The sequence below is a fragment of the Anabrus simplex genome, chromosome 1, assembly GCF_040414725.1.
Source record: "Anabrus simplex isolate iqAnaSimp1 chromosome 1, ASM4041472v1, whole genome shotgun sequence".
Lineage (NCBI taxonomy): Eukaryota > Metazoa > Arthropoda > Insecta > Orthoptera > Tettigoniidae > Anabrus > Anabrus simplex.
The window spans coordinates 373,731,474-373,753,927 of record NC_090265.1 but is presented as its reverse complement, the minus strand read 5'-3'; the positions used below and the strand labels follow the sequence as shown (position 1 = coordinate 373,753,927).

The following is a 22,454-nucleotide window of genomic DNA, read 5'->3' as shown; positions in this document are numbered from 1 at the left end:
ACAGTATCACAGTAATCAAGAATTAGTAAAAAGAGGGATTGGGAAAAAGGGATTTCTGCACTTTACGGCATATATTTGTTACATGTTCAGTCCAATTCAGTGTCTCAGTCACTATAACAACTAAGTTTCTTAGTGACGTACAATAGGCCACGACAGTATTATTTAAAGTAATTGGGGGTACATGTCTAGTTTTTAACAAGTTAAGGTTTCTTTTGGTACCAAATATTATAGTCTGAGTTTTGTTAGGATTTATTTACAAGCCGTTATTTTTGGCACAGTCATTCAGTCGTCGTAAGTCAATGGCTACATCTATGTCTTGTGGATATGAGCGATATTGAATATGAAGATCATCTGCATATACGTGGTACTTGCTATATTTCAATGCATCCCCTATATCGTTCACAGTAACAACAAATAAAAGTGGGCCCAAAACCGACCCCTGCGGGACACCTATTGACTTGTTATGCCATCCTAAGTACACTGTTCCCACTGATACTCGTTGCCAACGGTCAGTGAGGTAGGAGCTAAAAAAATTAAGATGTGTCCTATTAAAGTTGAGAGTGTAGAGTTTGAGTAGTAGTAACTCGGGCTAACTGTGTCAAAGGCACTGCCTAGGTCTAGTAGTGTTGTTACAGTCACATATCGTTTGTCTATCATATCATATCGTCCGTAACTCGCAATAATGCTGTCGCGGTACTATGTCCTTTTCAGAGCCGTATTGAAAAGGGTCTAGGAGGGAATCCTGGGTCAGGTGTACAGTGATTTGTGCATGTATCAGACATTCGAATGTTTTTGCGAGGGGTGGTAGGATGGACACAGGGCGGTAATCTGATGGAGAATCCGAGGTAGTGTTTCTCGGGATTGGCCTTATTAGTGCGTCTTTCCAAACATTAGGGAATACACCATTGGTGAGACAGTAGTTGAATATGTGAGTAAGTATTGGCAGTAGAGCCCCCATGATGTCTTTAATTAATTTTATACAGATGCCGTCATTACCTGTCGCATCGGAAGTGAAAGAGTATAGCACACGTGTAACATCATTTGCGCTAAGGGTGCGAACAGAGAACTGGTCGCGCTCGGAACGGCATGCGGAGTTTGTGGCATTAGCTGGTAATGAAACTGGTCCGACTTTTGGCTGAGAAAAGTAATCATTTAACGTGTCTAGAGATATGGTGGGAATGTGCTCTTCTACGGCTTTGCCTATGCCCGAAGATTGTAGTTTCTTCCAGGTTTGATTTAAATTATTATTTCCAGCTAACTGTTGAAAGCAGTGGCATTTACCGTTTCTAATTAGCTGTTTAACTTTGTTCCTAAGTTTCCTGTATTGCTCAAAGGCATCTTTGTCACGTATTCGTCTGATTTGTCTGTACCAACGGTCACGGTTGGCCATAGCAGATTTTATCTCCGTCGTCAGCCAGGGAGAAGTGGGGCGCGTAAATCTTACCTGCCTCTCCTGAACATGTTTTTCATACAAGTTCAACACTAATGAGTTGAATCTGTTAACTATTGAGTCAATGTCATGAATATTACTTATCTCATCCCGCAGTAAGTTATGTGCATCATTACGTAGGCCATCTAAACAATATTTTTTTATGCCTCTTAAAATAACGTAGCGTGCTTTATACTTCGGTCCTCGGATAGAGCAAGGTAAGTGCAAAAAGACGTCAGTTGAAATCCCAGGAGCTGGGATCTGTCCGTGCTTAATGACTTTCTGGGGTTGATTTGCAATTATAAGGTCAATTAATGTGTGAGTCGAGTGGTCAGGGTAGTTGGCGTGGTTCGTAGCGTTAAGTGGTAGGATTTCCATGTTCAGAGCATGGAATACGTGGCGCAATTTATCCGATTCAATAGCTTGTTTTAACAAGTCAGCAATAAAGTCAGTCATGACTATGGCATCTTCGAAGACCGAGGTAAGGTCTGTTAAAGCTGCTTGGAAGTCCTCCGTTTGTCTAATATTCGGTAGCTTATATACAATTCCTTTTAATATTTTCTTATTACAGTTGAGTTCAACAAACATATAATCAGGTTACAGGGGAAGGCTTGGGTCTGAGGTGAAGATAATCTTGCGTTTTAAATCATTCCTGTAGTAAAAGGCTACCCCACCTCCTCATCTGTCAGTGCGCTCTTGTCGTAACAGCGAGTATCCGTCAAGATTTACAGCTCCGCGTAACCAGCTTTCTGATATACCAATACAATGCACCTTATTAATTTCAAAAATACCTTGTGGTTCTTCCAGGTGAGCTGCAATGGATAGTGAATATAGGTGACAACAGGAGAAAGCTCTCGGGTGGTTCACCAGCTGTCGCTTCAGAATAGATCCCGTTGCCTCAGGGTATGGGAGGGGTGAGGGTTGGGTTAAGAAGACAGGTGAGTAATGTGGGTCATTGACACAAGGGATAAATTCGCCTACCTACATAACATGAAAACTAATCGTAGGTACATGAAATATGATGAGTTTACCTGAGAACAGCACTGAATACGTCTACTGACTGTTACATACATACATACACACACACACACACACACACACACACACTCACTCACACAGAAACGTAAAATATTGAAAACACACATAATAAAATTGAACAGCCCACCCGTTCATCCTACACAGCTAAGGCATTTAATTGCAGAATCGTGCATATTTGAGTCTTTATGCTATATTTTAAAACACATTTTTCTCTCGTCCCGACTCCAACAGTTTCTTGGTCCTCAGAAGTGCCTGGCACGATTTAATATAGTTTTCCTCTCACTTGTGAGGGGCTCTGTGAGAAGTCCGTTCCCCTTCAGCGCAAGCTTGGCGCGCCACACACGATCTCGATCGTGATAGCGCAGGAATTTCATTATAATCGGGCGATTTCCTTGCACAACCTCTTGTTAAGATGTCCGGCGCCCCAGCCGGTGACAGCGGTCAAGGTCACTCATTGAGAGCTCAATTGAAAATTTTCTTTTGATTATGTCCAGAGACTTGCCATAGACATCTTCAGGCAGTTTTTCCGGGAAACCGTGCATTAGTCAGCAATTGCGGCGACTATATTGTTCTGCCTAATGTAATGCCTCATCCTGTTTCTGCAGTTTGTCCTCAATCGTGCTCAGCTGTTTGTTCAGGTCACAAATTGCTGTTGTTACTTGCGACTTGAATGCCTGGAAATCGCCATCCAGCGTTTGAAGCACAGTCGGAGTGTTGGCAGCACTTACGGCGGAAAGTCCCCCATCACCTCTTCAAATTCAATAATTTTCCTAGTTACTTCTTTCAGAGCCATGACGGGAATGTAAAACTGAAGTTTATCAATTTATGTTCTACAACTATGCACACATCAAACACTTTCTGCAACTTATTATGCAAATCAATTGGATAGCGATATTACACACTCAGCACACTAGTCGCCACCTTGACTTAGAACTGACGAGTTATTAGATTTTGAAGAAGAACCTACAAGGCAACAACGTGCGTGAAAATGAAAGACTTCTACGATCTCGCAAACCTAATACCGTCAGGGTCGAAAGAGAACGAGAGGGAGGTCGGATGAGAGATGAGGTGAAAAATCTGGTTCACATAAATGAAAGTAATGCCAGATCCAGGTGAGGACGTGTTAATCACTAACATACACATCTAAGTTGAGTGCTCCAGGGGAGTTACCTCTTACAATAGTCAGGGGATACCATGGACTTCTCGGCCCCGACCCACTGGTAGTGTTTCAAGAAATATAACGGAACATTTAAACTGATTGCTGAGAGAGCGATACCAGCCAAAACAAAATAATTATATGGATAAGAAATTTGAATTCCTTACGGATAATTCTTTACGCGATTAACCTTGAATAAGACTTTTCTCCTTGCCATAATCTTAATTGTCTGATATCCTATTCCCTTCTAGGAATTATCGCAATAAAGGTAACGTAAACAAATTCACTTCAAGATCTCAGCGACACACCATACATTGGGAGAATTTCGTACACACTTCCCATTGCGGTTAGCTTGAACTCAAGGATTTTGGATAGATATAATCAAGATATAACCAACATCAAGTAAATTATAGTCAAGTCAAAGATACCCATCTCCCTTAATCTCGAAAACCATAGATTAGGGAGAGGGTATTGTTTATTGTAACCGTTTCATAATTTGTGATACATGCAGTATACAAAATTAGAAGGAGTAACTTGAGATAGCTATTGAGAATTGTGTTAATAACAGGTACATTCGATGAATATTAATATAAAACAGTTGATTAGAGATTGAACAGGGAAAGAATAACCTAAACTGAATGTTGAAGTTGTGTTGATAGATGGCATTTTGAAAGGAAAACCGAAACAAAGTAGATTATACTGTTTGGAATATCTATCATGCCAGGTGACTGACTGATGACATCGAACATGATCTGTACCATGTCAATGAGGTTATAAAATGGTACCGATTCAGTACTGATAAAAGAGAATTCTCTAATTTACAGCTTGAAGCTTTCGTGGCCAGAACAATGAGCATAATATGGGTCTAATATCGGTTCTCTAACTTCACATCATATTAATTTACGTTCTAATCCATTGAAAAGTGGTCATAAAGAACAGGCCAGGATTGGAGACCAGAAGGAGAAATATACATCAATGGATTACTTTCTGGTGCGGTTTCTATTTATCTCAGTTGGTCGAGTGCCAAACTTCTGAGCCAAAACAGATAGGTTCGACGATAGCTCAGTTCGGTTTATTTGAAGGTGCTCAAATACTGCAGCCTCATGTCATTAGACTTAAAGGTACATAAGACATTTCCATCAGAACAAAACTCCTGCAATCTTAGTGTTTCCAAAAGCCATAAGAGCAGTCAGTGTGTCGTAAAACCCATAAGAGTACTGTTTCTATTATTACCAGCCGAATGTTGCACTGTGCGAGAATGTTCACAAGAGTACGTCTTTTCTAGCCCAGGTGCAAACATACGCGATGATGATGATGATGAAACGGTGAAGGAAGTGCAAGCAAATCGCGTGAGTAGAAAAAAATAGAGTAGCATGTACAAAGTTCCATCGTATTATATCCCGTATTCCTCATTGTGGAGAACATGCTCGCGCCTGGCTGACCAAATTCTACACTGGTATCCTTGAAAAATGCCAAGCACCAAAGCTCTTCAAACAGACAACGGTTATTGCCACACTGAAGAAAGGTAAACCAACTGAAAAACCGGAGAACTGCCGCCCTATTGCCTTGCTCATTGTTGCTTACAAATTCCTAGGAAACTTCTGCCGAACAGAATTGGTCCTGATATACTCAAGAAAATTTCAGTGGAACAGGCGGGCTTTAGACCACAGAGAAATACAACAGATAATGGTATGTCTCTTACAACCTAAATAGAAGCAGGCTACCAAAGAAAATTCAAGACTTCAGTGGCATCCATATTTTAACTGTGGCCTACGACATGATCTGGTGAGATGGAGTACTCTTCAAGTTCCTGCAAGTTATCCCGCGTAGAGTAACTGCACAACTTCTGAACACAATGTTGAGTAAAAGACAATTCCGTGTACACAAGGGGAAAGTTGCAAGCAACTAAAGATCAATGAACAACGGACTACCTCAAGGGTCGGTCTTTGCTCCCTTGTTGCTTAGTTTATACATTGCAGACATGACGGAGGCTAATTCAAGGAAATTTGGATATGCAGATGACTGGACAGTCACTATCAGAAACCAAAGAGTTGAGCAAATGTAACAGATCTTGACAGAAGGAATTGATAAGTTCACACTCTACTTTAAAATATGAGGACTCAAAGCAAACTCCAGCGAAAGTGAAGTTTGCTGCTTTCATCTAAACAACAAAACATCTAATGGGAGATAAAGGTGTACATGGGCAACCAGTAATTGAGATATAATAGGTTCTCTAAATACCTAGGGCTCACATGGGATAGAACTTTGTCTTATAAAGAACATCTCCAGAGTGTTGCTGAAAATGTAAGAACTCTCAACAACATAATTCTATAAACTGTGTGGAATAACTTGTGGATCTACATGTGCAACTCTGAGATGCTCAGCTCTAGGGTTGGTGTATTCGACTGCCGAATACTGTGTTGTTGTCTGGCTAAATAGTGCCCACACAAATATCGTAGATACTTAACTGAAAACCACAATGCGTCTCATCACTGGCATAATCAAATCTAGTCCCATACAGTGGTTACCAGTCTTAAGTCATATTCCTTCTCCAGACCTCAGACGTAGAGATGTTCTCGTAAGAGAATTCGAGAAAATAATGAACAATCCAGAGCAACCGATACATGGTGATATCGGTGATGCAAATATTAATAGCCTGCATTCAACAAAACCACCAACAAGTGTTGCCATGAACTTGAGGAACAGAAACTACCAAACTTCCGTTGAATGTCAGAAGAGACTCAACGACAAACACTACCCAACAATGCCTCCTGTGAAGAAGACGCCACCACCTGGTTTCAACTTCCCTCGCCGACTATGGTCCACACTGAACATGATTCGAAACAACCACTGGATCTGTGCAGCCTTGAACTACAAGTGGAACAGAATTTCAACGCCTGAGCGTGACTGCGGTGCTACACAACAGACCATCCGGCACATCATCACCGTTTGTAAAAGTTGCTGATGTTGGAATTTGCTATTTGCTTTACGTCGCACTGACACAGATAGGTCTTATGGCAACGATGGGATAGAAAAGGCCTAGGAGTTGGAAGGAAGCGGCCGTTGCCTTAATTATGGTACAGCCCCGGCATTTGCCTGGTGTGAAAATGGGAAACCACGGAAAACCATCTTCAAGGCTGCCGACAGTGGGACTCGAACCCACTATCTCCCGATTACTGGATACTGGCCGCACTTAAGCGACTGCAGCTATCGAGCTCGGTGTTGGAATTTGAACAGCTAAGTATATTTTATAGTGTGCCAGACAAACACTGTGTATATCCACATGGAGCTCTGAGGTATACTTGAATAGGACGAGGTAGTATTCAGCACAGAAGTACCCAAATTGTTTTGGGGCAGATTATCCCACTCTTGCATAGTAGCTGCAGTAAATTGCTGAATGTTTGCAGGATAATTGGGACGGTGAGAAAGTGCCTTCTTCAGTTCACGCCAAGCATGTTCAATACAGTTCATGTCCACAGTATAGACCAGCCACACAAATCGCCATATGCCAGGCGTCTCAAGGAACTGAAAATCCGCTCTGACTCGATGGGCACGAGCATTATTTTAAAGCCCTCGTCTACGGTTGCAGTAAATTCTGTAACTACATGTTGGAGGATGTTTTCTCTGTATACCAGATAAGTTATGTTACCCTGGATATGAATTAGAGGCTTGCATCCAAATCATTCATCGCTAAACTCTCAGCAGTCCGATCTCCAGACTTTTAATGCTCTCTTTGCCTCGACTTAGTGTCGACAGCCGTACAGAACTTTTCATTGTTGGTAGCTGCCTTACCGCCAGGAAGTACATCAACCAGATCTCTGTTAGACAATGTGGTGGTTTCTGCATGCGGTGTTGACCTCAATCCTTTCGCATACACGACAATGTCAGTGCGCATGTGGTGGGAAACTCAAGGGACATCTTAAAGCTTCACATTCAAATAATGGAACGGCCAGTGACGAGTTCCGACCTGAATCCACTTAAGGAAGTGTGGAACATGCTTGACACACGTGCTCGTAATCGTCCAGTTGCACAACAGACTCTCCAGGAACTACGCAGGCTCCCATTGGAAATGAGAATGGATTCCACATAATGACCTCCGTAGACTGTACGTAGTATGCCATGTAGGTCGTGTCTGAGGCTGTGATAAATACCTAGAGAGTGTACATGATTCTGAAGCTCTCAAACTTGGGAGAAAACCACTTTGTTTTGACACTATTCGGCATTCAAGTTTGTTTCCTAAAAATGAATGAGGATCAAATGTTGATTTGTAATATAATTTATGTAAAAAGAATACAGGTATTTTTGACCGTATTGCTAGTTATCAATTATTTATCTATGCAGTATGGCATACGTTCGAAAACCTTTTCCCCTAATTCGTTTGGACATTAATAATAATATTAGTAATAAAATCGTACGGTCTCAGCTAACAAGTGCAAGCACTTTTAATTTGATGCCATCTGGTAGCTTGGTCGTCAATTTCAACGATATGTTTTACACTAGGCCTACCAGATAGCAGAGTAAACCGAATATCTATTGGGCGGCTATGGCCACCAATGTGAGTTACCGGAGGTCTTGTTCATCCCGACATTATACGGTATGGAGTGTCGAATGGATACTCTACCACTGATCCCCAGAGGACAGTGTGTTTGAACATACCCAACCACAAGGTTCATCATCCTTCTGACAGGCATTAACTGTTAATGAGAGTAAAATACACTGCTGTGCAAAACTTATGGACGAGATAGATAAAGAAACATAACATATCAACTACTCCGTAGAATTGATTGAAAGTGCGGTAACATGTTGCCAGATGTCCCGCACAGGTGTGTAGAAACTTGGCCAGATGTGAGCGCGACTATAGCGCCAAATGGCTCTGGCCCCACAAAACGAGGCAGTTGAATGAAAGGACAAGCCTATGCGAGTCAATCAAAGAGATTTTCTGGTGCACTGTGGTGTTTTTATTCATTACGACACGGCTTGGAGACAACATTTGGATGACTTCACATGGGGAAGAATTATAGGGTGAAAGAATGACAAAGTGAGACGTGTGTAGCATAGAAGTTTTGTATTGCTTACAACATTGTTTCGCGTGCATGGAGAGCATTCAGAGCCACAGACACTGCAGATCGAAGGAGAAGAGGGTTCGACCACTGTCAACTACAGCAGCAGACAAGAAGAGACTCACGTCAAACAGTGGGTGAAATTGCAACCATATTTAAGAGGACTCCAAGGCACCCATTCTCACGTTTCACAGTGGCACGGCGCATGCATGGGGTGGTCTGTTTGTCCGATGACCATTACGTTATGTTCTGTCGACACCCGCACATTGGTGGCACCGTTTGCGATGGTGCCAAGAGCATCAGGTATGGACCGACAAGGAGTGGGGTAGCTTGCTCTTCTCAGATGAGATTTAGTCTGAGTAGTGATTCTAGACGTACCCTCATTGGGCGAGAGATGGGAACACGTAATTCACCCAGATACATTGTCGAACATGATCGTTTGGTGGTCGAAGTGCTATGGTGTGGGGAGACAAAATGTTGCATGAGCGTACTGACTTCCAGATCTTTGAACGGGGTACACTCACCGGTCAATATTATTGTGACAGTGTACTGCTTCCCCATATGCGTCTCTTCAGGGGGTGCATTCGGCCCTGATTTCATTTTTATGGATCACAATGCACGACCGCATCGAACAGCGCAGGTGCAAGAGTTCTCCGAACGAGAGAATATTCTGCGAATGAACTGGCCTGCACTTCCAACCCCCTCCCGATTTGAATGCCATCGAGCACGTATAGGTCATGTTGGGCTAGGTATGGGAGCACGTGCATATTCACCAACGACCATCCAGTGGTTGTCGACCGTAATGGTGGAGGAATGGAACGTCTACCGCAAGAAATCGTTACCATACTTGTGGCCAGCACGGGGAACACGCTGCAGAGCATGCATCGCTTTCCGTGGTGATCACGCATCGTTTTTAGAACCATGCCCCTTCTTTTATAATATCCAGGGGACCACCACGAGTCGCAGTGACTTACGTGTAATTTGTTGTCTCTGTATAAAATTGTCGTTTCTGTTCGTCTCATCGAATATTCCTCTCAGTTGCCTACTGGACCCTTCTGTAGCAGTTCTTCCCATGTTTAATTCAAGTTTCATCGATCTATGTTTCTTGGCAGTGAAACAATACCCGAAAGTTACTTTTGTCCTCAAGTTTTGCACAGCACAGTGTACAAATTCTATCAGGAAGGGCGTGATATCCAGTAAACTTAAAATTATAAATGACATTATTGGTCTTCTGCATTGAGTAGTCTTCTGTTGATCATCATGTTAGGGAGCTGACGGGAAGGGAAATTGTTTGAAATGAAATGCCATTATTTTTTCTATTGAAATACAAGTTTATTCACTGTATAAACAAAATGAAACTACAACTAACTTATAACTAAACACTAGATTCCTAAAACCAGATGGTCACATGTTAGAAGAGGCCGACAGATTAATAGCGATCACGGGAGCTGGGGTTGAAGCGAGCATCAGGACGGCTGGGGTTGAAGCGAGTATCAGGACGGGCCATTTCCAGGTTCTCCCTGTTGCCGCGCTCGCCGAATGCACCTGTCAACAAATAGTGCCATCAGAACGATATGAGTGTTTTATAGTTAACATTCTAGCCTCTTGCTAAGTCATAAGGCGCTATCTAAATTTCTATTGCATTGAGAAAACCTATCTACCAGGGAATGTATATGAAGGAAAACAGTATTACAATCCAGTCTTCGTCAGAATTCCTTTATTATTTTCGTAACTGACTTCTGAAAATAAAGAAATTACGTTATATTTTTAATTTCGTGTTAATTTTAATTTATAATATGAATTACATAGACTGACTTCAGAATGTAAGCAATAAAAAAATTCCATTGGTATTATTTCAAATTGATATGAAATGCATAAAATAGCAGTGTACTCGCAGTTTTCCAGAAATAAAAATATACTGTATTTAATTATATTAAGTTCTCATGACTCTCCGTTAACGTGACCAAAATAATTATTTTAACTTTCCACTTCCAAGTTTTATACAACCATATGCAAGTTATCTGAGTGTTTTGGCAGTGAGTGAAACGCCAACAGGTTAACATATTGTTTATATTTACTAATATATACAAAGTACTTTACAATCATTGAAAGGAAATTTTAACAATATTTGTCTCTTAACTGGAATTGAACTGTGTGATGAATTTCCGAAGATTCATTCACTGTTATCGTTTTCTTTACTATTCCCATAAAATTCAGACTCATGATCATTTCCTAAAATATCTATGATATCAGCATCTATCATGATATTTATAACAGGCTGAAACTTTTTTTTAAAGTGGCTGCCTGGCTGAGGCCGTAAAGTCGTGATCTGGCCACCCGGAAGGACGTGGGTACGATTCCCAGTCAGGAAGTCGAAAAATTTAAGAAACGAGATTTTAACTTCCCGAGATGCGCATGGCTCTGAGGTTCACTCAGCCTACATCAAAAATGACTGCCAGATTAATTCCTAGGAACAAAGGCGGCTGGTGGTGGAGCTAATCTCTCTACCTCCAGCAAACCTTTACATTCCACCCCTTGCAGGGCCTTCATGGCCTGTACTGGGATGACTTTGCTTTTAGTTCAATCAATCAATCAATCAATCAATCAATCAATCAATCAATCAATCAATCAATCAATCAATCAATACTGATCTGCATTTAGGGCAGCCTTCCAGGTAGCAGATTCCCTATCTATTGTTTTCCAAGCGTTTCAAAGACATTGGAAATTTATTGAACATCTCCCTTGGTAAGTTATTCCGATCCCTAACTCTCCTTCCTATAAATGAATATTTGCCAGAATTTTTCCTCTTGAATTCCAACTTTATCTTCTTATTGTGATCTTTCCCACTTTTAAAGACGCCACTCAAACTTATTCGTCTACTAATGTCATTCCACGCCATCTCTCCGCTGACAGCTCGGAACATACCACTTAGTCCAGCAGCTCGTCTTCTTTCCCCCAGTTTTTCCCAGCCCAAACTTTGCAACATTTTTGTAACTCTACTCTTTTGTCGCAAATCATCCAGAGCAAATCGAGCTTCTTTTCTTTGGATTTTTTCCAGTTCTTGAATTAAGTAATCCTGGTGAGGGTCCCATACACTGGAACCATACTCTAGTTGGGGTTTTACCAGTGACTTATATGCCCTCTCCTGTACATCCTTTCTACAACTAGTAAACACCCTCATAACCATGTGCAGAGATCTGTACCCCTTATTTACGATCCCATTTACGTGGTTACCTCAAAGAAGATGTTTCATTAACACCTAGATACTTACAATGATCCCCAAAAGGAACTTTTACCCCATCAACGCAATAATTAAAACTGAGAGGACTTTTCATATTTGTGAAACACACAACATGACTTTTAACCCCGTTTTTCATCATACTATTGCCTGCTGTCCATCTCACTACATTATCGAGGTCATGTTGCAGTTGCTCACAACCTTGTAACTTATTTATTACTCTATACAGAAAAATATCGTCAGCAAAATTCCTTACCTCTCATTCCACTTCTTTACTCATATCACTTATATATATAAGAAAACATAACGATCCAATGATACTCCCTTGAGGAATTCCTCTCTTATTTATTACAGGGTCAGATAAAGCTTCGTCTACTCTAATTCTCTGAGATCTATTTTCTAGAAATATAGCAACCCATTCAGTCACTCTTTGTCTAGTCCAATTGCACTCACTTTTGCCAGTAGTCTCCCATGATCCACCCTATCAAATTCTTTAGACAGGTCAATCCCGATACAGTCTATTTGACCTCCTGAATCCAAGATATCTGCTATATCTTGCTAGAATCCTACAAGTTGAGCTTCAGTGGAATAACCTTACCTATAACCGAACTGCCTTCTATCGAACCATATATTATACTTCTGTTAGAAAACAGAATGTAGTTGTCGAAGCAAAACACAACGCTCATGATTACCGTTACAATACCGTTCGGATCGACTGTCGTCTTCACAGGGACTCTCAGATGATACAACCTTGTGTTGAGTAATAAACCTACTTAACTCGGGACTAAGTGAGAGCGACATTAAAATCTGAGTTTTCTCGTGCTGGGAACTGTAGAAGTCTTGCGAACATAGGACGGAAGTGTTTAAAAATACTGTCGTTTCTCGATAGTTTCATTATTGTGAATGTTTGCGAACTTCAAGAACACATATAAAACAATTACGGATAGTACTGAAACGTTCTGTATATCATGGTGATTAATAAATCCGTTTACATTAAGTTTATAGAATAACTGAACAGAATGAAACATGACAGAAGGATGAGCCGAAACACGTAAAGGTGATGTGTTAAACTTCCGTGAAATGGTGGTTAAAGGACATTCCACCATTACCCGCTTGTTCAATAAGTAGTGAAATTTGTGAAATTTTTCCTCGGATACTTGGAAAACTAGCAGAGACGACAGCGATATGTGGCGTCCACTGAAGTCTTGGTCTAATTTATGGCTGTGACAGTATGGAACTGCTGGGGTGTGTTTTGTGTTGAGTAATGACATTCGGTGAACGACTTATGCAACTGGATGTTACGGAAGACGCTACTCATAGGACCAGTCCTGATATGATAGCACTTTGTGGCCCATTGGGGAAAGCAACAAGAAATTAATTCCGTATTCAGGCTGAAGTCTTAGCAGAAAGGAATATTTGAAACACAATGAATTGTCAGCATATTGTAACTAGAATTAATTTCATTATTAGTCCTCTCGTTACAGTAGATCAAATTGAAGCACGCAAAACTATCTCCTTACAGCCCTTACAGACACCTGTAGCAGTGTAATTTTTTTCCCACTATCCCTAAGCTGCACTAACAAGGGAAGTGTTTGTATTGGATCCACTAGATTTCAATGAAACTTGAAGGAATGATCAATTAGCACATTCTAAATTTAATGGTGGTAATAATTTTGGTGTAAAATCTACGGTAGGAGTAAATTAATTTCTGAGGAATAACTAGGTGGCTGCGAGCAGTTCGTATGCACTGAAGGTACCCAGAGTTCTATTTCAAATTTATAAAATAGACCCTCTAACGCAAAATGTGCTTTTCACAGCACGACCAGTCATTTACGCTCTGCAAAACCCATTTTCTCAACACGTACAGTTTTGAATATCGAAATATTAGTGTTTTAAATCATCTTTATCATCTATAATGCGAGCTGAAATATTACGTAGAATAAAAGGTATGGTGCTTGCTATTATTATAATTTTTTACTAAGACAAGCGAGGGAATCGCCGGATCCCTGTCCAGAATCACGCATTCTGTCTTGTGTGGACAACGGCAGGCATCCAGGGGTGTTCTGATATCTTAATTGATCATCCATATCGAGTTACATTCCCAACGATGCCTTGGATACATTACATTCCTATTAAAACCTGCATTTACGATTTTGTAAGTCTTATTTGGCGGCAGAGTCACAATCACTATTAAGTCTACAATGTCTTAATATATCATCGTAAAACACAGTCCACCTCCGTAGGGTAACGGTTAGCAACATTAGCTGCCGTCCTCGGAGGCCCGGGTTCAACTTCCGGCACTGCCGAGAATGAAAGTATGGCAGGACCAGGAGGGCTGGTATGTGGTTTAAATGGTATATGCAGCTCACCTCCATTAGGCGTGTCCCTGAAAAAAGCTGCACCAACTCGGGATAAGGACACGAGTTTACAATTTTTAAAGGTCCATTACAATAGGTTCGGTCCAATCCAAACAGTTCCCATGTAAGTGGGATATATTGTTTAGTTATATACCCGAACAGCTTTGCCTGAGAAACTAACGACCTCCTAATTTCTACTTTAAGCTGAGGGAAATCCATGGTCATATGTCCCTTCGCGTTTATAATCCTGTTACTAAATTTTTTCAGTTCTCGGAAAACTCAACTCACGCTTCTCCAGGTGAACCGAAAATGCCTATTCTGTCGGTAGACACCCCCTTTTTTAACGTATAATAAAAATGCCGTCACGAAAGGTTGTTGTAATTAAGGATTAGTGTTATCAGAATATCCACTCATAATGTGTGAGTACTATTTAGATCTGATAATCGACACTGACACAGATAGTCTAATAGGTCATCGCTATGTTTATTCAGCAGAAGAGAGTACATTAGATTTCCAGAAAATAGGATAACATTTCAGATATAAAAATAAGTACTACAATCACGCATGTATCTCCAGAATTCAGCTTGTGTCTAAATTACTTAATAGGAATATGACAAGGGTGGTTAATACAGATAACTGAGTTACCTGCTACTCCCGATGTGTGAAACTGTAGACATGATACCTATCCATATCCACTATGACATTATTAGATCAAATCTTATTCAAGTCGTATCCCTTTTTGAGTTTTTTGTCTTTAATCCACACTCATAGGAATGGCTGACTGGAAGATTTCTACGGTATCCTATTGCAATTTTGTTACACGAGAGTAGAGCTCCGTCAGTGTAGTATAGGCCTGCTAATAACATCGTGCCATCATTCGTAATTGCGCAAAATAAATCAGTTTCTAAAACACTGTTTCATTAATTAAGATCCTAGTCATTGGAAATGTGATTATAAGTCTGTGAGATGGGTGAAGGTATGTGCATGTGCAATCCTCAGATTGGAGCCTAGCTTGATTCCCACGGTTCCTCCATCACTTCTTAGGGAACCCAGGCGTTGTTGAGGAGTCGTTAATTCCTCTCCTTGACTACAGATGGCACGCAGCGCATCATTCTGGAGTGATTCGATTTGCTACGCTAGTGTTTTGACTTATAGTGACAGTTCATTAAACATGAATATACCTAGCTATAAGGAGAGTAATGATTTGAGTCATTACGTCATCGGTTCTAAGCCATTTCAATTGATTCTGATAATGTTGGTACATGGTTCACTTTTCTTCTTAAATTAGTTTTATGTTTAGATGGAATACAGACCCTTGGTAGAAGAAGAATCAACGAAGAGAACCTGATTATCTTCGAACAGCAATGATTCTTGAGAAATACCTTTGGGCCTGTGTGGTATGAGGAAAAACCAAAGACACAGGAGAAACGAAAAGCTTCATGATTTGTTGAACCAACCGAACGCTGTTCAGAAACTCAAATCTAATAGACTGCGATGAGCACGAAATGTTGCCCGTTTTTGGATCAAGATGACCTGAAGAAACCTGTCCGTTCGGTAGACCTAGAATGTAATGGGAACCTGGACCGCTGAAGGACCTTCGACAACTTGGGTTTTGTGAGAACTGAATCCAAGTAGCTCAAAATAGCAGTAGTTGGAGGCAGGTAGTGAGGTTTTCACTTGATCCTCAGGGTCCTTGTTAGCCTATTATGTTATATGCAACATTTCTTACTTGGCACTTACCTGCATCAGGAGAAGATTTGTATCCCTTGAAGTTAGCTCGGCCACCAGGGAAAACAGACTCATAGCCATAGTATTCAGGTTCAGTGTAGATACGGAACTTGTATTGGTTGTCTCCCTGTTGGGGGTCAAATCTTTCAGCACCTTGAAGACCTGCCACGTTGCGTGCAGTAGCATAGTTCTCCTTTGCAGGCAAGCTCTGACGACCAGCATCACCTTGACCGCGAGATCCCTGCCCTGCCACGCAGGCGACGAACAGAGCCAGAACGGCTACGAGCTATGGGAAGAAACCATGAGAATTTAATTTCATGAATACTGTATCATTTTTACACGCTTAAATGTGGGAAGGTTCCTGTGAAGAGTGTGGATGGATGAATGACTACGCAGTAGCCATGTCCTAGCGATGCGAATTGCATGTAAAAGTGTAGATCCCTTTGCTCACGACCTACTTTTATTTTAAATTATGAGCAGCCATGAACATATGAACTTTAAGTACATGGTTCCTGGATCATAGTTTTAGGTTTCTTATCCTACTACCAACAAAGTTTCTATTTCCGCAAGTATACCTTAATCATTCTCCCCTGTTAATACTGAAGGTATTTCTGATTGTCGGGTTCGATTCTCAGTGTCGCTCACCATACAGTTAATGGCCCCTACTTGCCGACACGGCGACCTACAGTTACTTTTAATCTGGCACGTTGGCACTACACAGTCATGGTTTATTTTGTAACTTCTGAGAATTATGTATTGCCACTGCAGTGTTATTAGAAACACTAGTGTTACATTTGCGGGTAAAATTAAAGCATATTTTCTTTTTCTGTGGGATTCTAAGTCTGTTTGGGTAATCCTAGGTAAATAGAATTGTGGCATGATCGAAAAATGCATTCAATAACGTAGTTGGTGCGAAATGAGGAACGCAGCATTTCATTAATCACGGCTTTTCTTCGTCCAATATTTACGTATAGAATTATATTAGGACAATCTTCAATTACGCCGAAAAGGAAAGAAGCATTACTTCTTCTATAAATCTGAGTTCGTTTCAAATGGAAGGAAATGTCGTAATCAACCTAACTTAACCTAACCTTGTCTTGTCACCACTTTGGTACGGTCTGCAGACTTGGCCTTCGTGTATTTCATTGACTTACGGCATATGGACATATAATATATTTAAAAACAATTAAGCAATCTATGGAATTAAATCATAGTTTCTTTCTGGGAACTTAATTTTTGATATAAATTTGTTTATGTGTATCATATTACTACAGCGTGGTTTCTGTTTTGCTTCACTCCGACAATTAATAGCAAATTTCAATAAGGGAGGTGAATTATTTACACAAACCAAACGTTGAAGAATACGGTTATAGTAATGCGTGCATTATTAGCATTAAATTGAGTGAGGGAGTGAGAGAGTGTGTATTTCCTTAATTCCTCATCAATCTTGAATACCAACTTAATTATGAATATCTTGATTGATAATTTACTTCTGTATGGAAACTCCATTACTGATACTTACACTGAGTTAGTTTGTTGATGGTTATGTCTCATGATTTCAATATGTAACTAGTCAAGTTGGCAGCAGCGAATAGGGCGGCGATATTTGTCTTTTAGCCTTGCGTGACGAGTATATACCAACATCTCTTTGAGTGTTACTGGTAAAGAGTATTTAGAATGAAAATGTTCCTCTGCACGTGAAATATCACCCCTACCGTCTCTGATTTTTATCAACAAATATATAGAAATACAGTAGTGAATTTTATTGTTTCAAGTAGGTTATATTCCTTGAAATTCTTGATGAATTCTACTGTAACAAAAGACAACATATGCAATATTAAAATATCGGTTAAAAACATTTTGTACTTGTGAGTATTTGTAGGCTAACCTACGTGGCCCAAACTGCGTAGCCTACTCGCTAAGTACAGTACATGAAATATCATCCTGACAGTCTTTTGTTAATGTTAACTGCTAATATTGGGAAGGTGGTGTTTCGAATCCCGTCCATTGAATGTGGAATGAAAAGTCAAACACCCGTGCTTCAGATTACACTTCTGATCTAGGATACTATTCCCAACCTTCTAAACACATCATGAATCATTCCTTTATTCATCTCCTATTCATTCTACATTCTCCTTGAACGCTGTAAAATGTTGCTATTGTATCCTTCTCTATTTTCACTTAGATTATGGCACGATAATAATTATGACTTTCATATTTAATTTTGTTGTTTTCAACTGCAAAATCACTGCTTTAGCTTTCCTGCACCTTTTTAGGTACCACCGTCCCGGGCGAGAATACATATCATAAATACTAGAAATGATCTGCGTGTTCCAGCTTCGTATTCCCCATCTGACATTAAATTCTGTTAGGTTCCATACCTACTGACATCACATTAGTCTTGGAAATGCTAATCCCCATATCATAAACACTGCAGCAATTTTTTAGACTGCAGGCCTTGAGCACAATCTGCCATTAAGACCAAGTCGTCGGCATAGGCCAAACTGCCTACCGGTATTACAGTATATCTCCACCTAACCGAATCCCACCCTGCCATTTCATACCTTTCTGTAGATGAGCTTGCGGTTAGGGGCGCACAGCTGTGAGCTTGCATCCGGTAGATAGTGGTTCGAACTGTCGGCAGCTTTGAAGGTGGTTTTCCTTGGTATCCCATTTTCACACCAGGCAAATGCTGGAATTGAACCTCAATTAAGTCCATGGCCTCCTTCTTCCCACTCCTAGGCCTTTCCTATCCTATCATCGCCATAAAACCTATCTGTTTCGGTGCAACGTATACAAAATTGTAAATTTAAAAAAAAAACGTATTTTCGTAAGCAACATTTTCTGGGCTATTTTCTTAGGAAAAGTTACTTTATCATTTAAAAAATAATTAGCAGTGCTAAAATTTGAAAAATGTATGCGAAAGGTAATGATCTAATGATTAAGAAAATATATTTTCTAAAGGAGTATAACAGAGATTCTAAAGTATTGTTTTGCCGGGCTGAGTGGCTCAGACGGTTGAGGCGCTGGCCCTCTGACTCAAAATTGGCAGGTTCGATCCTGGCTCAGTCCGGTCGTATTTGAAGGTGCTCAAATACGGCCTCGTGTCGGTAGATTTACTGGTACGTAAAAGAACTCCTGCGGGACTAAATTCCGGCACCTCGGCGTCTCCGAAAACCGTAAAAGAAGTTAGTGGGACGTAAAGCAAATAACATTATTATTATTATTATTATTACAGTATTGTTTTGAAATTTAGCAAAACAACCATGTAAATATTCAATAAATTGTAGTAGCCTATTTATAGTGAAAACCCCATTTAGCTTCAATAATATGTACAAATATGTATAGGTATTTGATTTTCAAAATCTAATGGTAATTTCTAGGCATTTTATAATTCTGAACATTATTTTATGAATGTTATGTACGTTAATTATGTAACGTTTTTTAAAGTAGGTAGCATTTTGTAATTAGTCTAATTATTAACCTATAAAACTTTGAATTGTACTCAATTTCGGCTAACGAATCGAGTAACATCCCTCTTTAATAGACTGCAGCCGTCATCTGCTTCCCGTCTTAGTACTGTAATGTTGAAATACTCTTAAAATGCCCCTTTAAGTTTATAACTCAGTGATGAATATGGAGTGCGTGGCCATGCATTGTGAGATGAGGGCATTGCAATCAATACTACACCTAGCCCAGCGTTAAGAGAAGACTCTTAAAAAAATTACGCGTGAGGCAGTTGAGGGACTGTCGACCTGTGATTTAGTACAACGTCGCTCGGCACAGTATGACTTCTGGTGAAATGAAAGACACCTTAGATATTCAACTTATTACAATTTTAATTACAAGTGGCCGATGTTAATTTTGTAAGACACGAATGGGTTTCTACTGGGCAATTGACACGTCAATAAATAAATAAATAAATAAATAAATAAATAAATAAATAAATAAATAAATAAATAAATAAAAAAAATTCTTATCAAATGATTTTGTCTTTACGTCTGTCATGCTATTGATATTCATTACTGCCAACTAACTCAGTTGGCTGGTAACCTAGTGACAAGCATGGTTACTTGTGTAGCCGGAGCATATGTAATAATAATAATAATAATAATAATAATAATAATAATAATAATAATAATAATAAAATAATAATAATAATAATGTTACTGTTGTTACGTCCTTCTAACTACTTTTACTGTTTCCGCGAACGCCGAGGTGCTGGAATTTAGTTCCACAGGAGTTCTTTTTTGTGTCAGTAGATCTGCCGACACAAGGCTGACGTATTTGAGCACCTTCAAATGCTATAGGACTGAACCAGGATCGAACCTGCCAAGTTGGGGCCAGGAAACCAAAACCTGAACCATCCTAGCCACTCATCCAGGAATGGAGCATATGTTTCAGTATATTTAATCACTTTCAAAATTTCGTATAACTATGTATTTTCTGCCCCAATTGTCCTACGTCTACTGCAACAACACCTTTATTTCTGGCGTAATATAATTTAATCAATGATACACCACAAATCATTGGTGGGAATTTACAGTGAGAAGTCCATACGAAACAAATTACCGAACGAATTAGCCTGCAGTTAGGAACGCATAGTTGTGTGCTTTCATTCGAGAGACGGTTGGTTCGAATCCCAGCTCGCCAGCCCCCTGAAGGTTGTTTTCTTTGAGTTTCAATTTCAACACCAGACAAATCCTAGGCTGTACTTTAATTAAGGTCACGGCTGATACCTTCCCTTTCCTTCGACGAGTTAGTGCGGCGTAAAACCACAAAAAAGAAGCCTTACGCAAATTTAGAAATTCTCACATTTTCCACCGCGGATTACTTTGTCCTTAAGGGCCACAGGACAAACGTTGTGTTACCGTCATCTCAAGATCAAAGATAAATTTAAAACGGTCCCCACATGAGGAGTAGTCATTATTATTTAGATAATCAAATCAGCAATTTCTCACAAATGTTGTTAAAAATTCCAGTGTTCACTGAAACTTAGTTCACAAAATCTACTAATACACAGGCTACCAAATTTAAGTAACATTATAAGGAAATTACGAGGCCCCTGCGGGGAGAGGTTTTTTTTTACCATTTCTTTTACGTTTTAAGTCACACCCACAAAGATAGGTCATATGATGACGATGGAATGGGAATGGCCTGAGAGTGGAAAGAATGAGGCCGTTTCCTTAACGAAGGTTCAGCCCCAAAATTTCAGGGCTGCCGACATTGGGGTTCGAATCCATTATCTCCCGGATACAAAGTCACAGCTGCGCGCCCCTAACTGTACGGCCAACTCGCCCGGTGGGGAGTGGTTTCATCATTTATCGTTGTGTCTCTTAGCTGACGCTTCGAGTTACATAGTGATTTCGGAATATCTAACGTATCGCTTATAATTTGTCAGAAACTGTTTTTGATAAACTTTCTTATTTTCGTATCTCCAACTTCCGATGTACGCAGGCCTGCGGAGTGAGTAGTCATGCCTAAGTACCTGTTACCGTTGGGAACTCAATACATTACTTGTTTGATCACGCCTGTACTGAATATACAGTATTTCTTTCTATTATTACAGGATGCTAGCCACTAGTAAATACAATTTTTTTAACTCTACTCTTAAGATGGAATACTTACAGAGTATGATGATACCATGATGATGCTCTGATGGTTGCTAACGTTGCTGGAGAACGATTGATATCTGCACTACTTTGCCCACTCTTATTTATACTCGGAAGCGCATCCTGGAGCCTTGAACCTGAGGATGGCCACAAACCTCACGACTATCAAAAAAAGTAAGACCACATGTGTTACCTTCGTTAGTCAGTCAATGACGTCATACAATTAGCCCGTCAGGGACCATACGACGCTCCGGCCGCACAGGTGGGTGCTACCTTCTCCGTATCTTCGGATGGCAAGTATCAAATACAAATATTACATCACAGAGGCTAAAACTGCGCTAAACCGAGGAGATAATCGATGTATTATAAATCACTGCCTTGGTGTTTTGGACAACCTATTATTTTTCAAGCCTGCCAGACCGATTTCATTTCCAGAAGGATTGAACAGGGTAAATCCATGCTCATGAGACGACTGAAAGGAGATTCACCTTCTCGAATATCCTAGAGACAGTACCTCACCTCCACTGGGTGTTAATGATGAGGTGGCACGTGAAAACATTTTCTTACTTATAGTCGCCTAAATTTATAGCTTTCGCACCAGTTTAGAACCCATATCTTCATAGTCATTCTTTTACAGGGATTAGCTACGAAATAATCACAACCTTTCGCTCTTGATGTTTAGAGAAAGAGGAACAGGTGTGATATTTTGAATTGTGAGAAATCGAGTAGAGAAAGAGAAGGACCATGAAAGACATGGACACACTTATGGACTTCAAATTTAACATAATGGAAGTCGTAAAACATCAAGTTGATTGGTAGGTATCAATTTATTTAAA

The 22,454-nt window shown here is 40.1% G+C and overlaps 1 protein-coding gene across 1 annotated transcript; it reads right to left on the bottom strand.

Moving 5' to 3' along the window:
• Positions 1-10,065: 10,065 nt before the first annotated feature.
• On the bottom strand, positions 10,066-21,667 carry LOC136866263 (uncharacterized). Its single transcript, XM_067143082.2, has 3 exons — positions 21,635-21,667; positions 16,019-16,292; positions 10,066-10,228 (listed from the first exon to the last, which is right to left on the bottom strand). Exons 1-3 carry the CDS (start codon positions 21,650-21,652, stop codon positions 10,113-10,115), a joined length of 408 nt encoding a protein of 135 aa, XP_066999183.1. The 5' UTR covers positions 21,653-21,667; the 3' UTR covers positions 10,066-10,112.
• Between the last annotated feature and the right edge of the window lie 787 nt (positions 21,668-22,454).